The sequence below is a fragment of the Clinocottus analis genome, unplaced genomic scaffold (assembly GCF_023055335.1).
Source record: "Clinocottus analis isolate CAN_PGR_092001 unplaced genomic scaffold, fCliAna1.0.p SCAF_54, whole genome shotgun sequence".
NCBI classification, from domain to species: Eukaryota; Metazoa; Chordata; class Actinopteri; order Perciformes; family Cottidae; genus Clinocottus; species Clinocottus analis.
In genome coordinates this window covers 211097-232113 of record NW_027176212.1, presented here as the reverse complement: position 1 = coordinate 232113, position 21017 = coordinate 211097, and the positions used below count along the sequence as shown (strand labels likewise).

At 47.4% G+C, this 21017-nt stretch overlaps 1 protein-coding gene across 1 annotated transcript; it reads right to left on the bottom strand.

The window, feature by feature from the left end:
* Window positions 1-504: 504 nt before the first annotated feature.
* col4a1 (collagen, type IV, alpha 1) lies at window positions 505-20573 on the bottom strand. Its single transcript, XM_068601753.1, has 50 exons — window positions 20488-20573; window positions 20240-20284; window positions 19584-19628; window positions 19429-19491; window positions 19249-19302; window positions 18990-19016; window positions 18819-18893; window positions 18671-18733; window positions 18393-18428; window positions 18251-18289; window positions 17054-17146; window positions 16896-16931; window positions 16741-16800; window positions 16452-16487; window positions 16327-16371; window positions 16216-16248; window positions 14666-14726; window positions 14550-14585; window positions 14043-14189; window positions 13776-13859; window positions 13206-13289; window positions 12996-13066; window positions 12724-12915; window positions 12434-12602; window positions 12229-12321; window positions 11673-11777; window positions 11392-11489; window positions 11065-11215; window positions 10875-10988; window positions 9275-9442; window positions 8682-8771; window positions 8395-8547; window positions 7970-8068; window positions 7757-7846; window positions 7450-7589; window positions 7230-7356; window positions 6978-7058; window positions 6287-6385; window positions 5528-5578; window positions 5256-5441; window positions 5044-5177; window positions 4801-4873; window positions 4594-4665; window positions 4206-4334; window positions 4024-4122; window positions 3728-3940; window positions 3408-3585; window positions 3216-3330; window positions 2460-2632; window positions 505-1089 (listed from the first exon to the last, which is right to left on the bottom strand). The coding sequence occupies exons 1-50, from the start codon at window positions 20542-20544 to the stop codon at window positions 1008-1010; spliced, it is 4764 nt and encodes a 1587-aa protein (XP_068457854.1). The 5' UTR covers window positions 20545-20573; the 3' UTR covers window positions 505-1007.
* Window positions 20574-21017: the final 444 nt, after the last annotated feature.

The following is a 21017-nucleotide window of genomic DNA, read 5'->3' as shown; positions in this document are numbered from 1 at the left end:
GTAAGTGTGTATATTTATATACACACACACACACACACACACACACACAACATGTGGTCATGCGCTGTGAGCAGAATCCTTGAACACATGAGCTTTGGTTCTTTTTTGTCTTTATGTTTCTGTGTCTGTTGTAGAGTAAGTTGTTGATAAGGTTGTGCAACAATAACCATGCAGACATCACACACACCACTTCCAAGCAGCTCAAATCCATTCATATATGTACACACACACACACACTCTCACACACACACTCTCTCACACACACACACACACACACCGCCGATGCTCTTTCAGTGCTGGCTGCTTGTTCATGAGGAGCTGATTGTTGAAACTGGTTTTGGATCAAAGGAATCTCAGATACACTAAAGTCCAACATATTCTCATACATCTCATAAATAAAAATGGACTTAATAACACAAAGTATTTCAATAATAACCTGAGGAGAGTATGTTGGACTAGTTAGAGAGGAATGCATTATATTTACAACACAGTGGTAAGTATAGGTGTGTGTGTGTGTGTGTGTGTGTGTGTGTGCGTGTGTGTGTGTGTGTGTGTGTGTGTGTGTGTGTGTGTGTGTGTGTGTGCATGTGTGTGTGTGTGTGTGTCTGCAGTGTTGCGGTGGGTCAGTGAGTCGAGGCGTCAGTAATCAGTGGTTCGTCCCATCTCTTCATTAGTATGTTTAACAAGCTACACATGAATAATAATATGAATATATCTTTGAGGCGTTGGAAGGGACAAGAACAAAAGCAATAAGGCAGGTAAGTAAGGTAGTATAGCACCTGACCCACAGCAAGAGACCAGTTCACCAGTTATGGGGCTTGACTCAGTGCACTGGCAGACTGGCAGCAGCTCTTCAGAGACGTGAAGGCGCTCGGCTCTGTGAGTCTAGTGTTCTAGCGTCTCCGTCCTTTCCTCTCACACATGCAGGAAGTAGCACCATCGTTGGAAACAGCGGGTCGAGTCAGGACGGCACGAGTGGCTCGCGGGTGAGGAAGACTCTGGAGCGTCTAGGTCCTCTTCATGCACACCTGGCAGCGGCTGATGTGCGTCCGGAGGCTTCCTGCTTTCAGCGTCGTGGGGACAGGTTTCCTGGAAGGAGGGAACGATGAACTGGTGCCTTATAACACAGTTTAAACGCATTTTACATGGTGGGGACAATGTCAGCAGGAACCTTCAGCTGTGAACACCTGCTGCAGGTGAGGTGGGCGGAGTCAACGTGAGCTCGGCTCCACACAACAACATGCTGGTCTCATGCACAACACCGCTCACGACAACGTGGACCATTCTGAGCAACATGATTCATGGAACGAGACATTGCTGTTGACTTTTACAAACGTACATGACGTCTCGTGTCATGTAGACATCTATAAAACTATATCTATCAAACTATATCTATAAAACTATATCTATAAAAAACTATATCTATAAAACTATATGTATAAAAAACTATATCTATCAAACTATATCTATAAAACTATATCTATCAAACTATATGTATAAAAAACTATATCTATCAAACTATATCTATAAAACTATATCTATAAAACTATATCTATAAAACTATATCTATAAAAAACTATATCTATAAAACTATATCTATAAAACTATCTATAAAACTATATATCTATAGAACTAGATCTCTATGACACTAGATCTCTATATATCTATAGAACTAGATCTCTATGACACTAGATCTCTATATATCTATAGAACTATATCTATAAAACTATCTATAAAACTATATATCTATAGAACTAGATCTCTAGGACACTAGATCTCTATATATCTATAGAACTAGATCTCTAGGACACTAGATCTCTCAGGCTGATCTATAGAACTAGATCTCTATGACACTAGATCTCTAAGACACTAGATCTCTATATATCTATAGAACTAGATCTCTAGGACACTAGATCTCTAGGACACTAGATCTCTCAGGCTGATCTATAGAACTAGATCTCTATGACACTAGATCTCTAAGACACTAGATCTCTATATATCTATAGAACTAGATCTCTAGGACACTAGATCTCTCAGGCTGATCTATAGAACTAGATCTCTATGACACTAGATCTCTAAGACACTAGATCTCTATATATCTATAGAACTAGATCTCTATGACACTAGATCTCTAGGACACTAGATCTCTATATATCTATAGAACTAGATCTCTAGGACACTAGATCTCTAAGACACTAGATCTCTATATATCTATAGAACTAGATCTCTAGGACACTAGATCTCTCAGGCTGATCTATAGAACTAGATCTCTAGGACACTAGATCTCTAGGACACTAGATCTCTATATATCTATAGAACTAGATCTCTAGGACACTAGATCTCTAGGACACTAGATCTCTCAGGCTGATCTATAGAACTACACCACTCAAACCACAACATCGACGTTGATGCATATCTCTTCCAGTGAAGGAGGACCATGTCTTCCAGGTGGAGCGTACCTGAACATGTCGCTGTCCTCCACCGTGGCCAGCCAGAAGCTGTAGGAGTTGGCGTAGTAGTTGCAGGTTCCTCGGCCGTGACACTCGATGAACGGAGCGCTGCGGAATTCCTCCAGGCAAGAACCCGGAGAGGCCAGAGCCTGACCCGAGCCCTCGGCACCGGCACTGGTGTGCTGCACACGGGGAGAGCAGTTATTAATGAGTTATTAATGAGTTATGCACACAGAAGAGCAGTTATTAATGAGTTATGCAGGGAGAGCAGTTATTAATAAGGCATAATGTCTGCATCACTGTGCTTGATGGCAGGATGGGTTGAAGGAGGACGGTGAAGTGTTGGAGGCTTTGGCGATAAGGAAAGTTATCATGATGCATCTGCAATATCTGCACTTTTTTGACGACTCTAAATGTTTTTTTTTCTTTTTTATCTTCATCTTGTTTATTGTATGTATAAAGTACGCAGAGCTGAGTGAACTTACACGTAAACTTACATGTATGTGTAAACTTACTTAAACTTAAACCTTAAAGCTGGTTGTGACGTCACTAAAGTCTCTTCATATCTGCTTACGGGTTATTCAATCTGTCACACGTCTACTGATCCTCTTCATATTGCCAAGAAAAACTAAGCGAGTATCACGACGCTGCTTGATGTGACTCATTTGACCAACAATATGGACAAATGCAACAAAGACTTGAACAACTTTGTCTCTTTTGTCAGGAACAACGGCTCCGACGGAGCAGGAGGACGCGCCGCCTCACCATCACAAAGGAGTAGCCGATCCAGAGGGAGTCCCAGCCGCCGGGGCACGCCGGGATCATGATGGTCTGGCTGTGGATGGCGATGACCATGGCGGGCGCCTCACACACAGAACACCTGCGCACACACACGGGGAAGACACATGAGCATCACGAGGCCTCGCGCAGGACGGAGCCCACGGAACCGCCACGCACCTGCTGATGAAGGGCTTGATGCCCTCCCCGCCGATGGGCGCCATGCTCATGGGCATGGGCTCCGGGGACGTGAGCCAGTACGAGTAGTCGTTCCGAGACGCAAAGTTGCACACGTTGTTGATGTTGCAGAACAGGAAGGGCATCGGGCTGAACTTCCTCAGGCAGCTGCCGGCCGTACCTGAAGCACAGAGAGGGATGTGAACCCATGTTCTCTCTCTCTTCTGGTTCATTCTCTCTCTTCTGGTTCATTCTCTCTCTTCTGGTTCATTCTCTCTCTTCTGGTTCATTCTCTCTCTTCTGGTTCATTCTCTCTCTCTCACCCAGGTCTTGGCCGTGCGAGCGCTCGTTTCCCTGCACGTAGAGCAGTGAGTATCCGTCGTAGATGAGTGACGTTCCCTCGGGGCAGAGAGGAACCTCCACCGTCTGGCTGTGGCGCGTCACCAGGAAGCCGTGGTCCATGGAGGAGGGGCCGGGGTGGCCCACCTGACCCGGAACGCCGTCGGGCCCCGAGGGGCCGGGGTATCCTCTGGGTCCTAAAGACGGAGACGTTCGTGGTTAATGACGGCGGCCGCCAGCGGTTCTCACCGGTCCCTCCCTTCCCGTCCGTCTGCCTCACCCTGTGGCCCCGGAAGACCTGGATCTCCTTTCCCTCCAGGCTGACCGTCGTATCCAGGGATGCCGTCATCTCCTTTTGGCCCCGGGACACCTGTCATACCTGAGAGAAGATATCACACATGCTGAAGCCATGAGAACATCAGGTGCAGAGGAGAGGACGCGGGCAGGATCACACCACGTCACCTTGCTGTCCTTTCTGTCCAGGAAAGCCATAAGGCCCCTGGGGGCCCGGCAGCCCTTGGACTCCTGGGAACCCGATGTCTCCTTTGGTGAAGGTGCTGGGGCCGGGCGGGCCGGGGGGGCCGTCCTTGCCTGAAACATACAGTCTCTTTAGACAACGTTCTCCAGTTGCTCCTTTGGATTGTGATCAGCTTATTGATCGTTTAATAAGATCATCAGAGATGTGTAAGCACCGACTGATGTATGGACATGATGGAGTGTAGAGAGAGATACTATACTCCATCTGGATAGAGATACTTTACTCGGTATAGATAGATAGAGATACTCATTACAGATAGAGACACTATACTTGACAGGGATGGATAGATACTGGGGTTCCCTCCAGGTTTACCTATTTCTCCTGGGAATCCTCTGTCTCCAACTTCTCCTTTGAATCCAATGTCCCCGGAGTTACCTCTCACACCTGGAGTTTAAAAATAGTGAATTTTAATGATGGGAATAAAAACCCAAAATGTGTAATCACAAAAAAGCCCAAACACACACACACGCACACACACACACACACACAAACACACACATTAATAGGTTACGTAATGACCTGGGAAGCCAGGGACGCCCTGCAGTCCTCTCTCTCCGATCTGTCCATCGATACCTGGAAGGCCTGACTGTCCCTGTAACACACACACACACACACACACACACACACACACACACACACACACACACACACACACACACACACACACACACACACACACACACACAGAAATAGCATCACAGCTGACCTGCATGTGCACTAGAACATGAACGGCATGAACCTGGAGTGAAACAGCTGGCGTACATGAAGTCCTGGAGCTCCAGGGTCTCCCTTGTGGCCCAGCTCTCCCTGGAAACCAGGGAGGCCTTGGTCTCCTTTGTCCCCCTTCTGGGCCTGTCTGCCGGGCAGGCCCGAGGGTCCCGGGCCTCCTGGGGTTCCTGGAGGAGAACACATACACCACATCATGCTCTACAGCGTGCAGCAGCAGGTCATGTGATCACTGTCATGCGGCATACCTGATTCTCCAGATGGCCCCGCCTCCCCCTTCTGTCCCTTGGGGCCCGGCAGAGAGACACCTGTGGGCCCCCTCTCCCCGGTCTCTCCTGGGGGGCCCAGGGAGCCTGGAAGTCCCTTGTCCCCTTTGATGCCAGAGACACCTGGGTGACCTGGAGTGCCAGGGAAGCCACTGCTGCCTTTGTCACCTGGACAGGTAAGGAGAGCTCACATGATGGAACGCTGGCTCCAGTGATTGACATGTGATATGAACCAATGGAGGAAGAGATCTAACCTTTGCCACCCAGTACCCCAGGAGGTCCAGGGAACGCTTGTCCAGCTAAACCTGGGGGCAGACCAGAAGGGTTAGGGTACATTACAGGTTACATTACAGGTTAAGGTACATTACAGGTTACATTACAGGTTAAGGTACATTACAGGTTACATTACAGGTTAGGATATATTACAGGTTACATTACAGGTTACATTACAGGTTAGGGTACATTACAGGGTTAAGGTACATTACAGAGTACATTACAGGTTAAGGTACATTACAGGTTACATTACAGGTTAAGGTACATTACAGGTTACATTACAGGTTAGGATATATTACAGGTTACATTACAGGTTAAGGTACATTACAGGTTACATTACAGGTTAGGATATATTACAGGTTACATTACAGGTTACATTACAGGTTACATTACAGGTTAGGATATATTACAGGTTACATTACAGGTTACATTACAGGTTAGAGTACATTACAGGGTTAAGGTACATTACAGAGTACATTACAGGTTAAGGTACATTACAGGTTACATTACAGGTTAGGATATATTACAGGTTACATTACAGGTTACATTACAGGTTAAGGTACATTACAGGTTACATTACAGGTTAGGGTACATTACAGGGTTAAGGTACATTACAGGGTTAAGGTACATTACAGAGTACATTACAGGTTAAGGTACATTACAGAGTACATTACAGGTTAAGGTACATTACATTCTGATTGTGATGTTGAGATGTTCTCCATGAAGTCTCTCACACTCACCTGGCTCTCCTCTCTCTCCTGAGGATCCAGGGATACCGTCCACTCCAGGATCTCCCTTCTCTCCAGGAACACCAGGCGGGCCCTGCAGGCCGGCTTCACCTGGAGAACACAAGTACACACTGTGTCACTACACACTGTGTCACTACACACTGTACACACTACACACTGTACACACTACACACTGTGTCAATACACACTGTGTCACTACACACTGTGTCACTACACACTGTGTCAATACACACTGTACACACTACACACTGTACACACTACACACTGTGTCACTACACACTGTACACACTACACACTGTACACACTACACACTGTACACACTACACACTGTGTCACTACACACTGTGTCACTACACACTGTGTCAATACACACTGTACACACTACACACTGTACACACTACACACTGTACACACTAAACACTGTGTCACTACACACTGTGTCACTACACACTGTACACACTACACACTGTATCACTATGAATCATAGTAATAATTCATAGTGATCAATATGAATCATATGAATCATAGTGATCAATATGATTAATTACTATGAATCATATTGATCAATTACTATGAATCATATTGATCAATATGAATCATAGTGATCCATATTGATCAATATGAATCATATTGATCAATATGAATCATAAGTGTTATTAGTTTGAGTCATCCTGTTACTCACCAGGCCGACCGTCATGACCAGACTCTCCAGCAGCTCCCGGCAGCCCCGGGCTTCCCTTCTCTCCTGGTCTACCAGACTGACCTGAACACACACACACACACACACACACACACACACACACACACACACACACACACACACACACACACACACACACACACACACACACACACACACACACGGAACAGCATGAACACACACTCACTAAAATGATTATTATGACATAGTGTTGGGACAGACCCACACACTGACCTGTGTAACCAACGAGTCCTTTCTCTCCTCGGGTCCCTGGGAGTCCCGGCTGGCCCGACATTCCCTCGTGCCCCTTCGGACCTCTCTCACCAGGTGATCCTGGGAAGCCCGGCTGGCCGGTGTGACCCTGCGTGAGGAGAGGAGTGAAGTCAGCGAGTGGGAGGAGCTTCAAGATGCTGCTTCATCTCTTCTGCTTGTTTAGCTACAGCAGGTGGATTACCTTATCTCCTGGAAGCCCTGGAAGCCCAATACCTGGATCACCAGGTGTTCCCTTGTCTCCTTTCTGTCCGTCTGTGCCTCTGGCTCCAGGGTGACCCGATGTACCGATATCTCCTTTAGTCCCCTTAGAACCAGGCACACCTGCACACACATACACACACACACACACACACACACACACACACACACACACACAGCAATGTAATGTGTGTTTCCATCTCTTGAATATTCTCGACACAGTTTGTACACTTGTGTCTGTGTTTGTAACACAACATGAAAACACACTCTGACCGGTTCTCCTCTCTCACCTGGGACCCCCATCTCCCCCACGGTGCCCTTCTGCCCGCCCGGCCCCATCCTGCCGGGTTCTCCAGGAAACCCAGGGTCTCCTTTCTCACCTGAGACACATTAGTGGAAAGAACAAACAACATCTACACATTATTATTATTGTTATTATTATTATTATTATTATTATTATTATTGTTATTATTATTATTGTGGTCAGGTGGTCAGGTGTTTACCTGGCTGTCCAGGTAATCCGGGCTCTCCATCTTTGCCTGGCATTCCAGGGTTTCCAGACAGTCCACGATGACCTTTCTCTCCAGTGCCGCCAGGGTCACCTAACGGAAGAAGGAATTAAACGACATGTTTCCTCTTATGATATTATGTTGTTTCATGTTTCCTCTTATGATATTGTGTTGTTTCATATGTTTCCTCTTATGATGTTATGTTGTTTCACATGTTTCCTCTTATGATGTTATGTTGTTTCATATGTTTCCTCTTATGATATTGTCATGTTGTTTCATATGTTTCCTCTTATGATATTGTCATGTTGTTTCATATGTTTCCTCTTATGATATTGTCATGTTGTTTCAGATGTTTCCTCTTATGATATTGTCATGTTGTTTCATGTTTCCTCTTATGATATTGTCATGTTGTTTCATACCGATGCTCCCGAGGTCTCCCTTCTCCCCCTTCATGTGCTCCATGTCCACGTCGCTCATGTTTCCAGGAGGACCCTGGAGACCTTGATCTCCCCTTTCTCCTTTAGTACCAGGCTCTCCATTGACCCCTCGAGGTCCGGTGTTACCTGGATCACCTGAGAGGTGACAGAGAGAAACACGGTTACTGCTGCAAATACATCTTCAGAAAACAACTGGACACTGCTTCTATTGTTTGACTTGTATGAGAGACGCTGAAGGAATAACTGTAAATATGTTTGTTAGTTCTAACCTCTAAGTCCAGTGGATCCAGCTGTACCAGGTGGGCCAGGGAATCCTGGTACTCCTGGTGTCCCTATGACCCCCATTTCACCTTTAGAGCCTGGTGACAAACACACATACACAGTGAAATGTAGGCAGCAAAATAAGATGGAGAAGTCTAACATGTGCACCCCATGCAGCCTTTCCAGTACTCTTCTCTCAAAGCCACCGCTCCTGCTTTCTCCTTTCAAAGGGAATGAAAGGGTGAATATTACACGTTACACAGTACGGGTGACAGTAATGTCTAGAGATGAGAGAGATGTCTAGAGGTCCAGGGGTAGGGGTCCTGAGGTGGGGTCTGGTGGGGGTAGGGGTCCTGAGGTGGGGTCTGGTGGGGGTAGGGGTCCTGAGGTGGGGTCTGGTGGGGGTAGGGGTCCTGAGGTGGGGTCTGGTGGGGGTAGGGGTCCTGAGGTGGGGTCTGGTGGGGGTAGACTCCAGACAGGCTGGTGGACAGACAGGTTGAACTGATTCCTTTGTTTGAACCACACGGTGAAGTCCCAACATGTGAAAGTACAACAATTACAAGATGAACACACAAAGCAGCCACACACCCGTGAGTCTCACCTTGATTCCCAATGAGTCCGTCCCTGCCAGGGAAGCCCGGTGGTCCGGGAAGTCCTTTAGAACCCGAGGGCCCTGGGAACCCGGAGCCTCCCTTCTCCCCCTGAGGACCCGGCATGTCCAGACCAGAAGGACCCGGGTAGCCCTTCTCCCCCTTCACTCCTTCCTCACCTGTTCAACATGCACACAGTGAAGGAGGTGAGGTCACTGAAGAGTTCGCTTCATAACAGCAGACATTCTGACTTTTCAAAGTGAAACACGGGTTACTGACAACGTTCCAATGTCAGTGTTCCATGTCTGTGTTCCATGTCTGTGTTCCATGTCTGTGTTCCATGTCTGTGTTCTATGTCTGTGTTCCATGTCTGTGTTCTATGTCTGTGTTCCATGTCTGTGTTCCATGTCTGTGTTCCATGTCAGTGTTCCATGTCTGTGTTCTATGTCTGTGTTCTATGTCTGTGTTCCATGTCTGTGTTCCATGTCTGTGTTCCATGTCAGTGTTCCATGTCTGTGTTCCATGTCTGTGTTCTATGTCTGTGTTCTATGTCTGTGTTCCATGTCTGTGTTCCATGTCAGTGTTCCATGTCTGTGTTCCATGTCAGTGTTCCATGTCTGTGTTCTATGTCTGTGTTCTATGTCTGTGTTCTATGTCTGTGTTCCATGTCTGTGTTCCATGTCAGTGTTCCATGTCTGTGTTCTATGTCTGTGTTCTATGTCTGTGTTCCATGTCAGTGTTCTATGTCTGTGTTCTATGTCTGTGTTCTATGTCTGTGTTCTATGTCTGTGTTCCATGTCAGTGTTCCATGTCTGTGTTCCATGTCTGTGTTCCATGTCTGTGTTCCATGTCTGTGTTCCATGTCTGTGTTCTATGTCTGTGTTCCATGTCTGTGTTCCATGTCTGTGTTCTATGTCTGTGTTCCATGTCTGTGTTCTATGTCTGTGTTCCATGTCTGTGTTCTATGTCTGTGTTCCATGTCTGTGTTCCATGTCAGTGTTCCATGTCTGTGTTCTATGTCTGTGTTCTATGTCTGTGTTCTATGTCTGTGTTCCATGTCTGTGTTCCATGTCTGTGTTCCATGTCTGTGTTCTATGTCTGTGTTCTATGTCTGTGTTCCATGTCTGTGTTCCATGTCTGTGTTCTATGTCTGTGTTCCATGTCTGTGTTCCATGTCTGTGTTCCATGTCTGTGTTCCATGTCTGTGTTCTATGTCTGTGTTCCATGTCTGTGTTCCATGTCTGTGTTCTATGTCTGTGTTCCATGTCTGTGTTCCATGTCTGTGTTCCATGTCAGTGTTCCATGTCTGTGTTCCATGTCTGTGTTCTATGTCTGTGTTCTATGTCTGTGTTCTATGTCTGTGTTCCATGTCTGTGTTCCATGTCAGTGTTCCATGTCTGTGTTCCATGTCAGTGTTCCATGTCTGTGTTCCATGTTAGAGTCCGTCAATGCACAGAACCAGGAACATAGAACTACATGGAATCCGGCCATCATCCATCATATTACCTGAATATCAGTGTTACACTATTATACAATAATTAGTTCACCTTCAGTGAAATGTCTAAACGTCTTCTCTGAAAAAGTTCATTTGTCTGAATGCAAAGTGCTCACCGTACGGTCCTTGATCTCCAGCTGGTCCTTGTGGCCCAGGAGCTCCAGGAGAGCCTTTACCTGGAGCTCCCGGTAAGCCCACCTGTCCAGGAGTTCCTGGGGGTCCCACGTCACCTGGTGGTGAAGAGCAAAGAAACAGACTTGTAGAAGACGCTTTGACGCGTTGACCTGCAGGCGGACGCAGCAGCACCTTTGGCTCCCTGAGGGCCTGCTGGGCCCGTCTGGCCTTCTCGTCCAGGAACGCCAGGAAGTCCAATGACGCCCTTTTCTCCCTGGAAGCCAACCAGTCCTGAGGGCCCCTGAGAACCTTTTAAGCCTGGAAGACCCCGTCCTGGTTCCCCCTGCAGAGTGTAGAAGAAGAACTGATTCTGAACGCGAGAGGTTTAACCTTCAAGCTTCAGTGTGTTTATGAAATACATGTCGATATTAGTCTATTAATGGATTCCTTTCATGCATAACAATACAGCGTTCTCTGATCATGTGATGTTCATAAAGACTTCTTCAGACCAACGCTCACCTTCGGGCCAGGTGTTCCCGGCTGTCCTGTCAAGCCGTCCGGTCCCGGTCTTCCAGGCTCTCCTGGTAATCCCGACGCTCCTGGAATTCCACTGATTCCTAGAAACATGGATAACACATGTGCTCTACATGTATAATTCATATCATCATATGATAAGATACCATCATATCATCATCATGCACAGTTTGAAATGAGGTTATTTTAGTGATCTGTAAGTTTCCATTTAAATGATTTGATGAGTCCACAGAGAAGAGGAACAGGGTCACCATGGAGGATCGTACCTTTAGGGCCAGTGAGGCCTGGAAACCCAATCCCAGGGGGGCCTTGTTCTCCCTTAGGTCCAGGGAACCCAGGCACCCCGGCGTCTCCGTGCAGGCCTTTGTCTCCTGCAACACACAACACGCTTATGCAACAGGAAGTGCTTCTGTCATCACATGTTCCTCCTTATGCAAACAGGAAGTGCTTCTGTCATCACATGTTCCTCCTTATGCAAACAGGAAGTGCTTCTGTCATCACATGTTCCTCCTTATGCAAACAGGAAGTGCTTCTGTCATCACATGTTCCTCCTTATGCAACAGGAAGTGCTTCTGTCATCACATGTTCCTCCTTATGCAACAGGAAGTGCTTCTGTCATCACATGTTCCTCCTTATGCAAACAGGAAGTGCTTCTGTCATCACATGTTCCTCCTCTCAGGATGTTTTATTGATCAAAGACGAGATTCGGTCCTCTGATTATCCCTCAAGAAACATTTCAATGTTCAATCATATTGTTTACTAGATAATCATATTGTTTACTAGATAATCATATTGTTTACTAGATAATCATATTGCTGTTACCTGGAAGTCCAGGTAAGCCGGTTTTTCCTTCTGGTCCAGGAACTCCTTGAGGTCCAGGAGTGCTCACACCTTTTCCTGATTCTCCTTTAATTCCTGCACACACACACACACACACACACACACACACACACACACACACACACGGTGTCACGTCATGTTCTGGACGTGAAGAACCAGATCTAACTTCTCTGTGTGTCCTCCATACCAGCTGGACCGGGCGCTCCAGGGATGCCCGGCCTCCCTTGACTGCCCTTCTCTCCAGACTCTCCCGGTCGTCCGAACCCCGGCAGCCCAGCTGGTCCTTGATCTCCTGGAGGCCCAATGAGACCGGGCTCTCCTTCTGGTCCTCGCTCGCCCTTCATGCCTTCTCTGGCCTGAACGATTGAAAAGATGATTCCAGATGATTCCAGATGTCAGAACATCTAAACGTTGTGAAAGCAGCGCGCGGCGTTCCGGATGTCCTGATAGTTTTCTAAACAATCCGCACACACTCACCGACTCTCCCTTGGAGCCCGGGAAACCCGGCGCTCCGTCCCGGCCCGGCGCTCCGTCCCGGCCCGGCCGCCCCGGAGTGCCAGAAGCACCGGTCAGGCCTTTGTCCCCCTTCAGACCGGGGAGGGCCAGGACGTCCCCCGGCTCCCCGACGGCACCTGGTGCTCCCATCAGCCCCGGGGCTCCTTCAGCGCCCTGCAGGCGGTGGAGATGAGTTATTGATTATGAGGATTATGAGGATGACTTGAAGCTCATGGTCACGTCGTTGGACTCACAGGTCGTCCCGGTTCTCCAGAAGAACCCGACTCTCCCTTCTGTCCCTTACCACCGACCAGCCCTGGAGGTCCTGCAGGTGGAACAGATTATTTATGCTCATTAATATTAATCTGGAATCAATGCTCAGGAAACATGCTGGCATATAATCATATCCTCGTGCAGCTGGTCAGAATAACCCAGAAGGTGAAGTCTCTCATCTCACGACTCACCTCGGTCGCCTTTAGGGCCGAGGGGGCCAGGTAGCCCAGGTGGGCCGTAGCTTTCACACTGAACACAGGTATCTCCTACGTCACCTGAAGGTCACATTAAACACACACGATGAACACAGGTATCTCCTACGTCACCTGAAGGTCACATTAAACACACACGATGAACACAGGTATCTCCTACGGCACCTGAAGGTCACATTAAACACACACGATGAACACAGGTATCTCCTACGGCACCTGAAGGTCACATTAAACACACATGATGAACGCAGGTATCTCCTACGGCACCTGAAGGTCACATTAAACACATATGATGAACGCAGGTATCTCCTACGGCACCTCAAGGTCACATTAAACACATATGATGAACACAGGTATCTCCTACGGCACCTGAAGGTCACATTAAACATGTGATTCATTGAAATGTCCTTTACATTTTGTCCACCTGCAGTTAGTTCATGATTTGTTTCATTCCCACAAATGTTTGTTTACGCCTCAAAGATGAAAACAAAGCATTTCAGTGAATGTATTTTTTAGATATTAATCTGCATTAATATGAGACGTTCTCACCTTTCTGTCCCAGTTCCCCCTGAAGTCCTGGAGGTCCAGGTGGGCCCGGAGCACCTTTCTCTACGTCACACTGAAGACGGTCCACTGTGTGGCCCAAGCACACACACACACACACACACACACACACACACACACACACACACACACACACACACACAACGTATGTTATGGAAACGTTTGTAGATATGCCCTTCATCGAGCTGTCTCTTGATGTCGCTGGATGTGTGTGATATTGATTATTGATTATTGATCCAGGGCCAGACGTACGCGGCGGTCCCGGCGGTCCCGGCGGTCCGGAGCTCCCCGGTTGTCCTGGAGGTCCAACGAGAGACTCTCCCTCCACGCCTTTGTCTCCTTTCTCTCCAGCGCTTCCCTTCTGGCCGCTCTCCCCTTGAGGGCCGTCCACGTAGCGGCCTGAAGGACAGAAGTTACCAGGTGAGTCTCCTCAGGTGAGTCTGAACTCAGGTGAGTCTGAACTCAAGTGAGTCTGAACTCAAGTGAGTCTGAACTCAGGTGAGTCTGAACTCAGGTGAGTCTGAACTCAGGTGAGTCTGAACTCAGGTGAGTCTGAACTCAAGTGAGTCTGAACTCAGGTGAGTCTGAACTCAGGTGAGTCTGAACTCAAGTGAGTCTGAACTCAGGTGAGTCTGAACTCAGGTGAGTCTGAACTCAAGTGAGTCTGAACTCAGGTGAGTCTGAACTCAGGTGAGTCTGAACTCAGGTGAGTCTGAACGATGCAGCGGCTGACATCATGGAGACATGTTGTGTTGTTACCTGGTGCACCTGCCTCTCCTTGAGGACCAGGAAACCCTGTGGACATGAGAACATGGATCACTTCATGGAACCTGATCCCTCTGAACATTGAGACATTCAGCTCTGCCTCTCTTTACCTTTCTCTCCTTCTAACCCTGGAAACCCCGGAGAGCCGGGAGGACCCGGGGAGCCGTCGCCCTACGAGGATAATCCAGAGATTAAGATGCACGGACGTTAGGATTATGTTTATGTTCCATTCAACCAATCTACCAGACGTCTTCCTTCAACAGCTGACTGAAGCAAAATATCCTGAAAGGAGTTCACCTTCACAAGGAAACGTCTTCTAGGACCAGAACAGGTTTACATTCATCTCTAATTTAAAGTTATTCAGAACGGCACTTCCAGAAAGTTGGAAGAAACAAAATGCTCAAAATAAAAATATGTTAATTTAGTCGTAAAAATGTAAAACTTAAAGATACGTAATGTGTAATAATAATAATAATAATAATAATAATACAACAATTTATTTGTAACTGCAGTGTGTAACTGCAGTGTGTAACCGTAGTGTGTAACTGCAGTGTATAACTGCAGTGTGTGTGTGTGTGTAACTGCAGTGTGTAACTGCAGTGTGTAACTGTAGTGTGTAACTGCAGTGTATAACTGTAGTGTGTAACTGCAGTGTGTGTGTGTAACTGCAGTGTGTGTGTGTGTGTAACTGCAGTGTGTAACTGTAGTGTATAACTGTAGTGTGTAACTGCAGTGTGTAACTGCAGTGTGTAACTGTAGTGTGTAACTGCAGTGTATAACTGTAGTGTGTAACTGCAGTGTGTGTGTGTGTAACTGCAGTGTGTGTGTGTGTGTAACTGCAGTGTGTGTGTGTGTGTAACTGCAGTGTGTAACTGCAGTGTATAACTGTAGTGTGTAACTGCAGTGTGTAACTGCAGTGTGTAACTGCAGTGTGTGTGTGTAACTGCAGTGTGTAACTGCAGTGTGTAACTGCAGTGTGTGTGTGTGTGTAACTGCAGTGTGTGTGTGTGTAACTGCAGTGTGTAACTGCAGTGTGTGTGTGTGTAACTGCAGTGTGTAACTGCAGTGTGTGTGTGTGTAACTGCAGTGTGTAACTGCAGTGTGTGTGTGTGTAACTGCAGTGTGTAACTGCAGTGTGTGTGTGTGTAACTGCAGTGTGTGTGTGTGTAACTGCAGTGTGTAACTGCAGTGTGTGTGTGTGTAACTGCAGTGTGTAACTGCAGTGTGTGTGTGTGTAACTGCAGTGTGTGTGTGTGTGTGTGTGTGTAACTGCAGTGTGTGTGTGTGTGTAACTGCAGTGTGTGTGTGTGTGTGTGTAACTGCAGTGTGTGTGTGTGTGTAACTGCAGTGTGTAACTGCAGTGTGTGTGTAACTGCAGTGTGTGTGTGTAACTGCAGTGTGTGTGTGTGTGTAACTGCAGTGTGTGTGTGTGTGTGTGTGTAACTGCAGTGTGTAACTGCAGTGTGTGTGTGTGTAACTGCAGTGTGTAACTGCAGTGTGTGTCTCCATCAGTAGAATCAGTGCATTGCTCCTTTAATAAGCTCACAGCTGATTGAATATGTTGTTACATTGTTTCTTTTTATCAATCGTTCTTGATGAAGAGAGGAGACGAGTGAAGGAAGGAAGGAAGGAAGGAAGGAAGCAAGGAGAGGTGACTTACATGACCTGGAGGTCCTCTTTCTCCCTTTTCACCCTGAAACCAGACGGAGAGTTCAGTCTGACATCTTCTCAGATTAAAGTCTTAATCTGGTAATAAAGGTGCGTCAGTCACCTGAGAGCCGGTGTATCCAACCGAGCCCACGAAGCCTTTCTCTCCCTGTGAGAGCAAACACAGACTTACTTCACCTGTTCCATGAAGTCACAGCGCAAAGGAGGACGACGCAGAGACAGTCTCACCTTCAGCCCGTCCTCTCCAGCCTTTCCAGATTTACCCTGAAGTCACAGAAACGCTCCTTTAATGACTCTTACACTCTTGTATTGAACATTGAACAGGACTTACTATTGATCCAGGAACATTGAACAGGACTTACTATTGATCCAGGAACATTGAACAGGACTTACTATTGATCCAGGAACATTGAACAGGACTTACTATTGATCCAGGAACATTGAACAGGACTTACTATTGATCCAGGAACATTGAACAGGACTTACTATTGATCCAGGAACATTGAACAGGACTTACTATTGATCCAGGAGGACCGGCTTCCCCCTTGACTCCAGCATGATGTGGGATGCAGAAGCCCTGCAGATGAAACCAGTCTTAACTACAGGAGGCACCAGCCAGTGTTCCCAGCAGTCTACTGTCAGAACATCAACATTTTAAAGAAAAGCACCAACTTTGTCTCCTTTGTCTCCGAGTCGTCCTTTCGCTCCCTTTTTCAGACACAAACACACAAACACGTTCGTGAATAACACAAAGTCATCGTGTCCAGAAACATGAAGCATTGAGATTTATTCATCAGCAGAAACAGCAGAATATGGTTCTGTTGGCGTACCGGTGGACCCGGGATGTGCACCGTGGTGTGTCCCTCCACGCCCTGTGCGGGGGGGCCGGGGGGTCCGGGGGGGCCCCTGAAGCCCGGGTCGCCCTGCAGGAAGACCAGCAGCATCACAACACGCTCACCAGCAACGCGCTCACCAGCAACACGCTCACCAGCAACATGCTCACCAGCAACACTCTCACCAGCAACACGCTCACCAGCAACACTCTCACCAGCAACACTCTCACCAGCAACACTCTCACCAGCAACGCGCTCACCAGCAACACGCTCACCAGCAACACGCTCACCAGCAACACGCTCACCAGCAACACTCTCACCAGCAACGCGCTCACCAGCAACACGCTCACCAGCAACACGCTCACCAGCAACACTCTCACCAGCAACGCGCTCACCAGCAACACTCTCACCAGCAACACGCTCACCAGCAACACACTCACCAGCAACATTCTCACCAGCAACACTCTCACCAGCAACACTCTCACCAGCAACGCGCTCACCAGCAACGCGCTCACCAGCAACACTCTCACCAGCAACACGCTCACCAGCAACACTCTCACCAGCAACACTCTCACCAGCAACACTCTCACCAGCAACACGCTCACCAGCAACACTCTCACCAGCAACACGCTCACCAGCAACACTCTCACCAGCAACACTCTCACCAGCAACGCGCTCACCAGCAACACGCTCACCAGCAACACTCTCACCAGCAACACGCTCACCAGCAACACTCTCACCAGCAACACGGCACCAGCAACACGCTCACCAGCAACATGCTCACCAGCAACACTCTCACCAGCAACACTCTCACCAGCAACACTCTCACCAGCAACATGCTCACCAGCAACACTCTCACCAGCAACACTCTCACCAGCAACACGCTCACCAGCAACACTCTCACCAGCAACACTCTCACCAGCAACACTCTCACCAGCAACACTCTCACCAGCAACACTCTCACCAGCAACGTCTTGACAATTAGTCACCAAATTTAATTTAAAAAAAAAAGAAATTTGGTCTAAATTTGGTGAAATCTGCTGAATTACATGTTTTTTTTTAAAGATAATGCCATCAAAACTTTATTGAATTAATGATGTCTTACCTGAAAACACACATATATAAATGTATACCGCTTCCTGTAGCACTTCCTGTAGGCGTCAGTGAACGCATCTTATATTTAAAATAACTCACCTTATCTCCTTTCTCACTCTCAAAGGACAGCTTGTCACCCTGCAAGAGGACAATAAGAAGTTCCTCAGACGTGTGGTGTGATGAAGTCAGAGAAAAGAGCATTCTGGGTAGAAAAGTAAACCTGACATGCAGTAGTTCTCACCATCTCTCCAGGAGGACCGGGCAGGCCGGTTTCACCCTGGAAACAGATCCATGAGTCACGATGACGTCAGGACATCTTACAGATAAGTAATCATCTCACAGTGTCTTCCAGGTTCAAACAGCTGCACATATTGGACTTTAAAATATTGTCTCTTTCCAGCTCATATGTCTGTGTTGTGTCATGTTGTCGTGTTTCTCTGCAGCACCAGTGTCCCACAGCCCAGAAGGTCTAAGACGACTCTGCAGGACGGTGGACAGTCTCCTGCAGCAGCAACTCACTTTGGGTCCTTGATAGCCTCGATTCCCTGGAGGTCCGATCGGTCCCAGAGAGCCACTGGGTCCCTGGGAGAGGACGACGCGTGGAAGAGTTCACGTGAACGTTCAGTCTTCGTTTGTCTCTTTCTCTCAACATGCACACACAACTCACAGGAAATCCAGGTGTGCCCGGGAACCCTCTGTCTCCTTTCAGGGGAACGATGCCGATAACGCCACCAGGGTCGCCCTGCGGGAGACCGACACACACGCTTTGGTACAGCAGGGCTCACCCGACATGTAGAGGCACTTTGTTATTCACATGTAGATGTTAGTGGAGGCTGACCTTCATCCCAGGAACTCCTGAGATGCCCTGAGGAGAGACACAGCAGTCACATGTCTATGTACACATGCTGAGGGAAATTCAGATTACATATTGCCAACGTCATGATGTTTCAACTTCCTACTGCAACACAATGCTACGTGAGCTGAGAGGAGCAAAGCATTCAGTCAGCATGGAAACACGGAAGCTGCACAGGAAGCTGCACAGGAAGCTGCACAGGAAGCAACAGGAAGTGGAATGTTTGGTGTCGTGTGAGTCTTACAGGAGGGCCTTGAAGACCAGAATAACCAGGAGTACCATCCCTGCCTCTGTCTCCCTGAAACACACACACACACACACACACACACACACACATACACACACACACACACACACACACACAGTCAGAACGCACAGAGAAGAAATCCGGTTGCAAACAGTCACCCTTTTAGACGTGGCTTACTTTAGTCCCGTTGCATCCTGGGATACCGTGTGCACCTGGTGGGCCATCATTTCCATTGATGCCCTGAGAGAGGAACACACACACAGACCAGTTGAGACAATGTGCACTTAAAGAGACAAAGTCTGCAGAATCTGAGGCCGACCAGAGGAACTTACTGGAAGTCCTGGGTTTCCTGGGAAGCCTGGCAGACCAGGAGGACCCTGCAGGAGGAGAGACATGAGCTTTACTGTGTCAAGACACTACCTGTCTCACCCTGCAGGAGGAGAGACATGAGCTTTACTGTGTCAAGACACTACCTGTCTCACCCTGCAGGAGGAGAGACATGAGCTTTACTGTGTCAAGACACTACCTGTCTCACCCTGCAGGAGGAGAGACATGAGCTTTACTGTGTCAAGACACTACCTGTCTCACCCTGCAAGAGGAGAGACATGAGCTTTACTGTCATAACAATACCTGTCTCACCCTGCAGGAGGAGAGACATGAGCTTTACTGTCATAACACTACCTGTCTCACCCTGCAGGAGGAGAGACATGAGCTTTACTGTGTCAAGACAATACCTGTCTCACCCTGCAAGAGGAGAGACATGAGCTTTACTGTCATAACACTACCTGTCTCACCCTGCAGGAGGAGAGACATGAGCTTTACTGTGTCAAGACAATACCTGTCTCACCCTGCAAGAGGAGAGACATGAGCTTTACTGTCATAACAATACCTGTCTCACCCTGCAGGAGGAGAGACATGAGCTTTACTGTGTCAAGACAATACCTGTCTGTCTCATCTACCACTCATAACTACGAGGGTTGGTTCTTACCCGCACTCCTTTCAGTCCAAAAGCTCCGGGTTCTCCCAGACCTCCCTAAAAGAAACAAATGACATCATGACCATCTGCACAGAGAAATCTGAGTTATAATCTTAAAAGTTGATCTATGGGATTAAAACTGGTTCACAATGTTACAATGACAAGAACTAGATCAGGTCACCTTCAATGTGTGTGTGTGTGTGTGTGTGTGTGTGTGTGTGTGTGTGTGTGTGTGTGTGTGTGTGTGTGTGTGTGCTGACCGTGGGGCCCATCGGGCCTGCAGGACCTTCATGTCCCTGCATCCCTGGGAATCCCATGTTCCCTTGAAGACCAGGGAAGCCTCGCTCGCCCTGAGGAGAGAGAGACAGGTCACTGATGAGGGAAAACAATATTCATGTTTACTGAAAACAATATTCATGTTTACTGAAAACAATATTCATGTTTACTGAAAACAATATTCATGTTTACTGAGATTAGAAGGAACAATTTGTGGCAAAGAGCTTTTAAAAAGGATTTGAGACATTTTATGATTTCATACATGGTTTGATACCTGAAGTCTATTTAATAGGGAACAATAATTCAATATTGAAAGTGTTTTGCAGTCAGCTGTTGTCGTAACATCACGATCTATAAATAATGTTTAATTCTTTCTTCTGCTTTTTCAGTTTACGAAGACGATCCAGTGCCAAAGAGCAAATGATAAGCACTTATTTCTATGAATAAAAAGCCTTCTATGAGTTCCATGGTGTCTGGAATGAGGTTCTACTTTTACACCAGTGATGGCCTCAGA

What these genes read in the sequence shown, in the direction of transcription:
- col4a1 (XM_068601753.1), bottom strand. Translation starts at nt 20,544, where the DNA reads ATGGGATTCCCAGGGATGCAGGGACATGAAGGTCCTGCAGGCCCGATG. An exon ending in GGGGCCATCTGGAGAATCAG is followed by an intron (nt 5,178 to 5,255) that starts GTATGCCGCATG and finishes GTTCTCCTCCAG; the next exon opens with GAACCCCAGGAGGCCCGGGA. An exon ending in GAGGACAGCGACATGTTCAG is followed by an intron (nt 1,090 to 2,459) that starts GTACGCTCCACC and finishes CCCTCCTTCCAG; the next exon opens with GAAACCTGTCCCCACGACGC.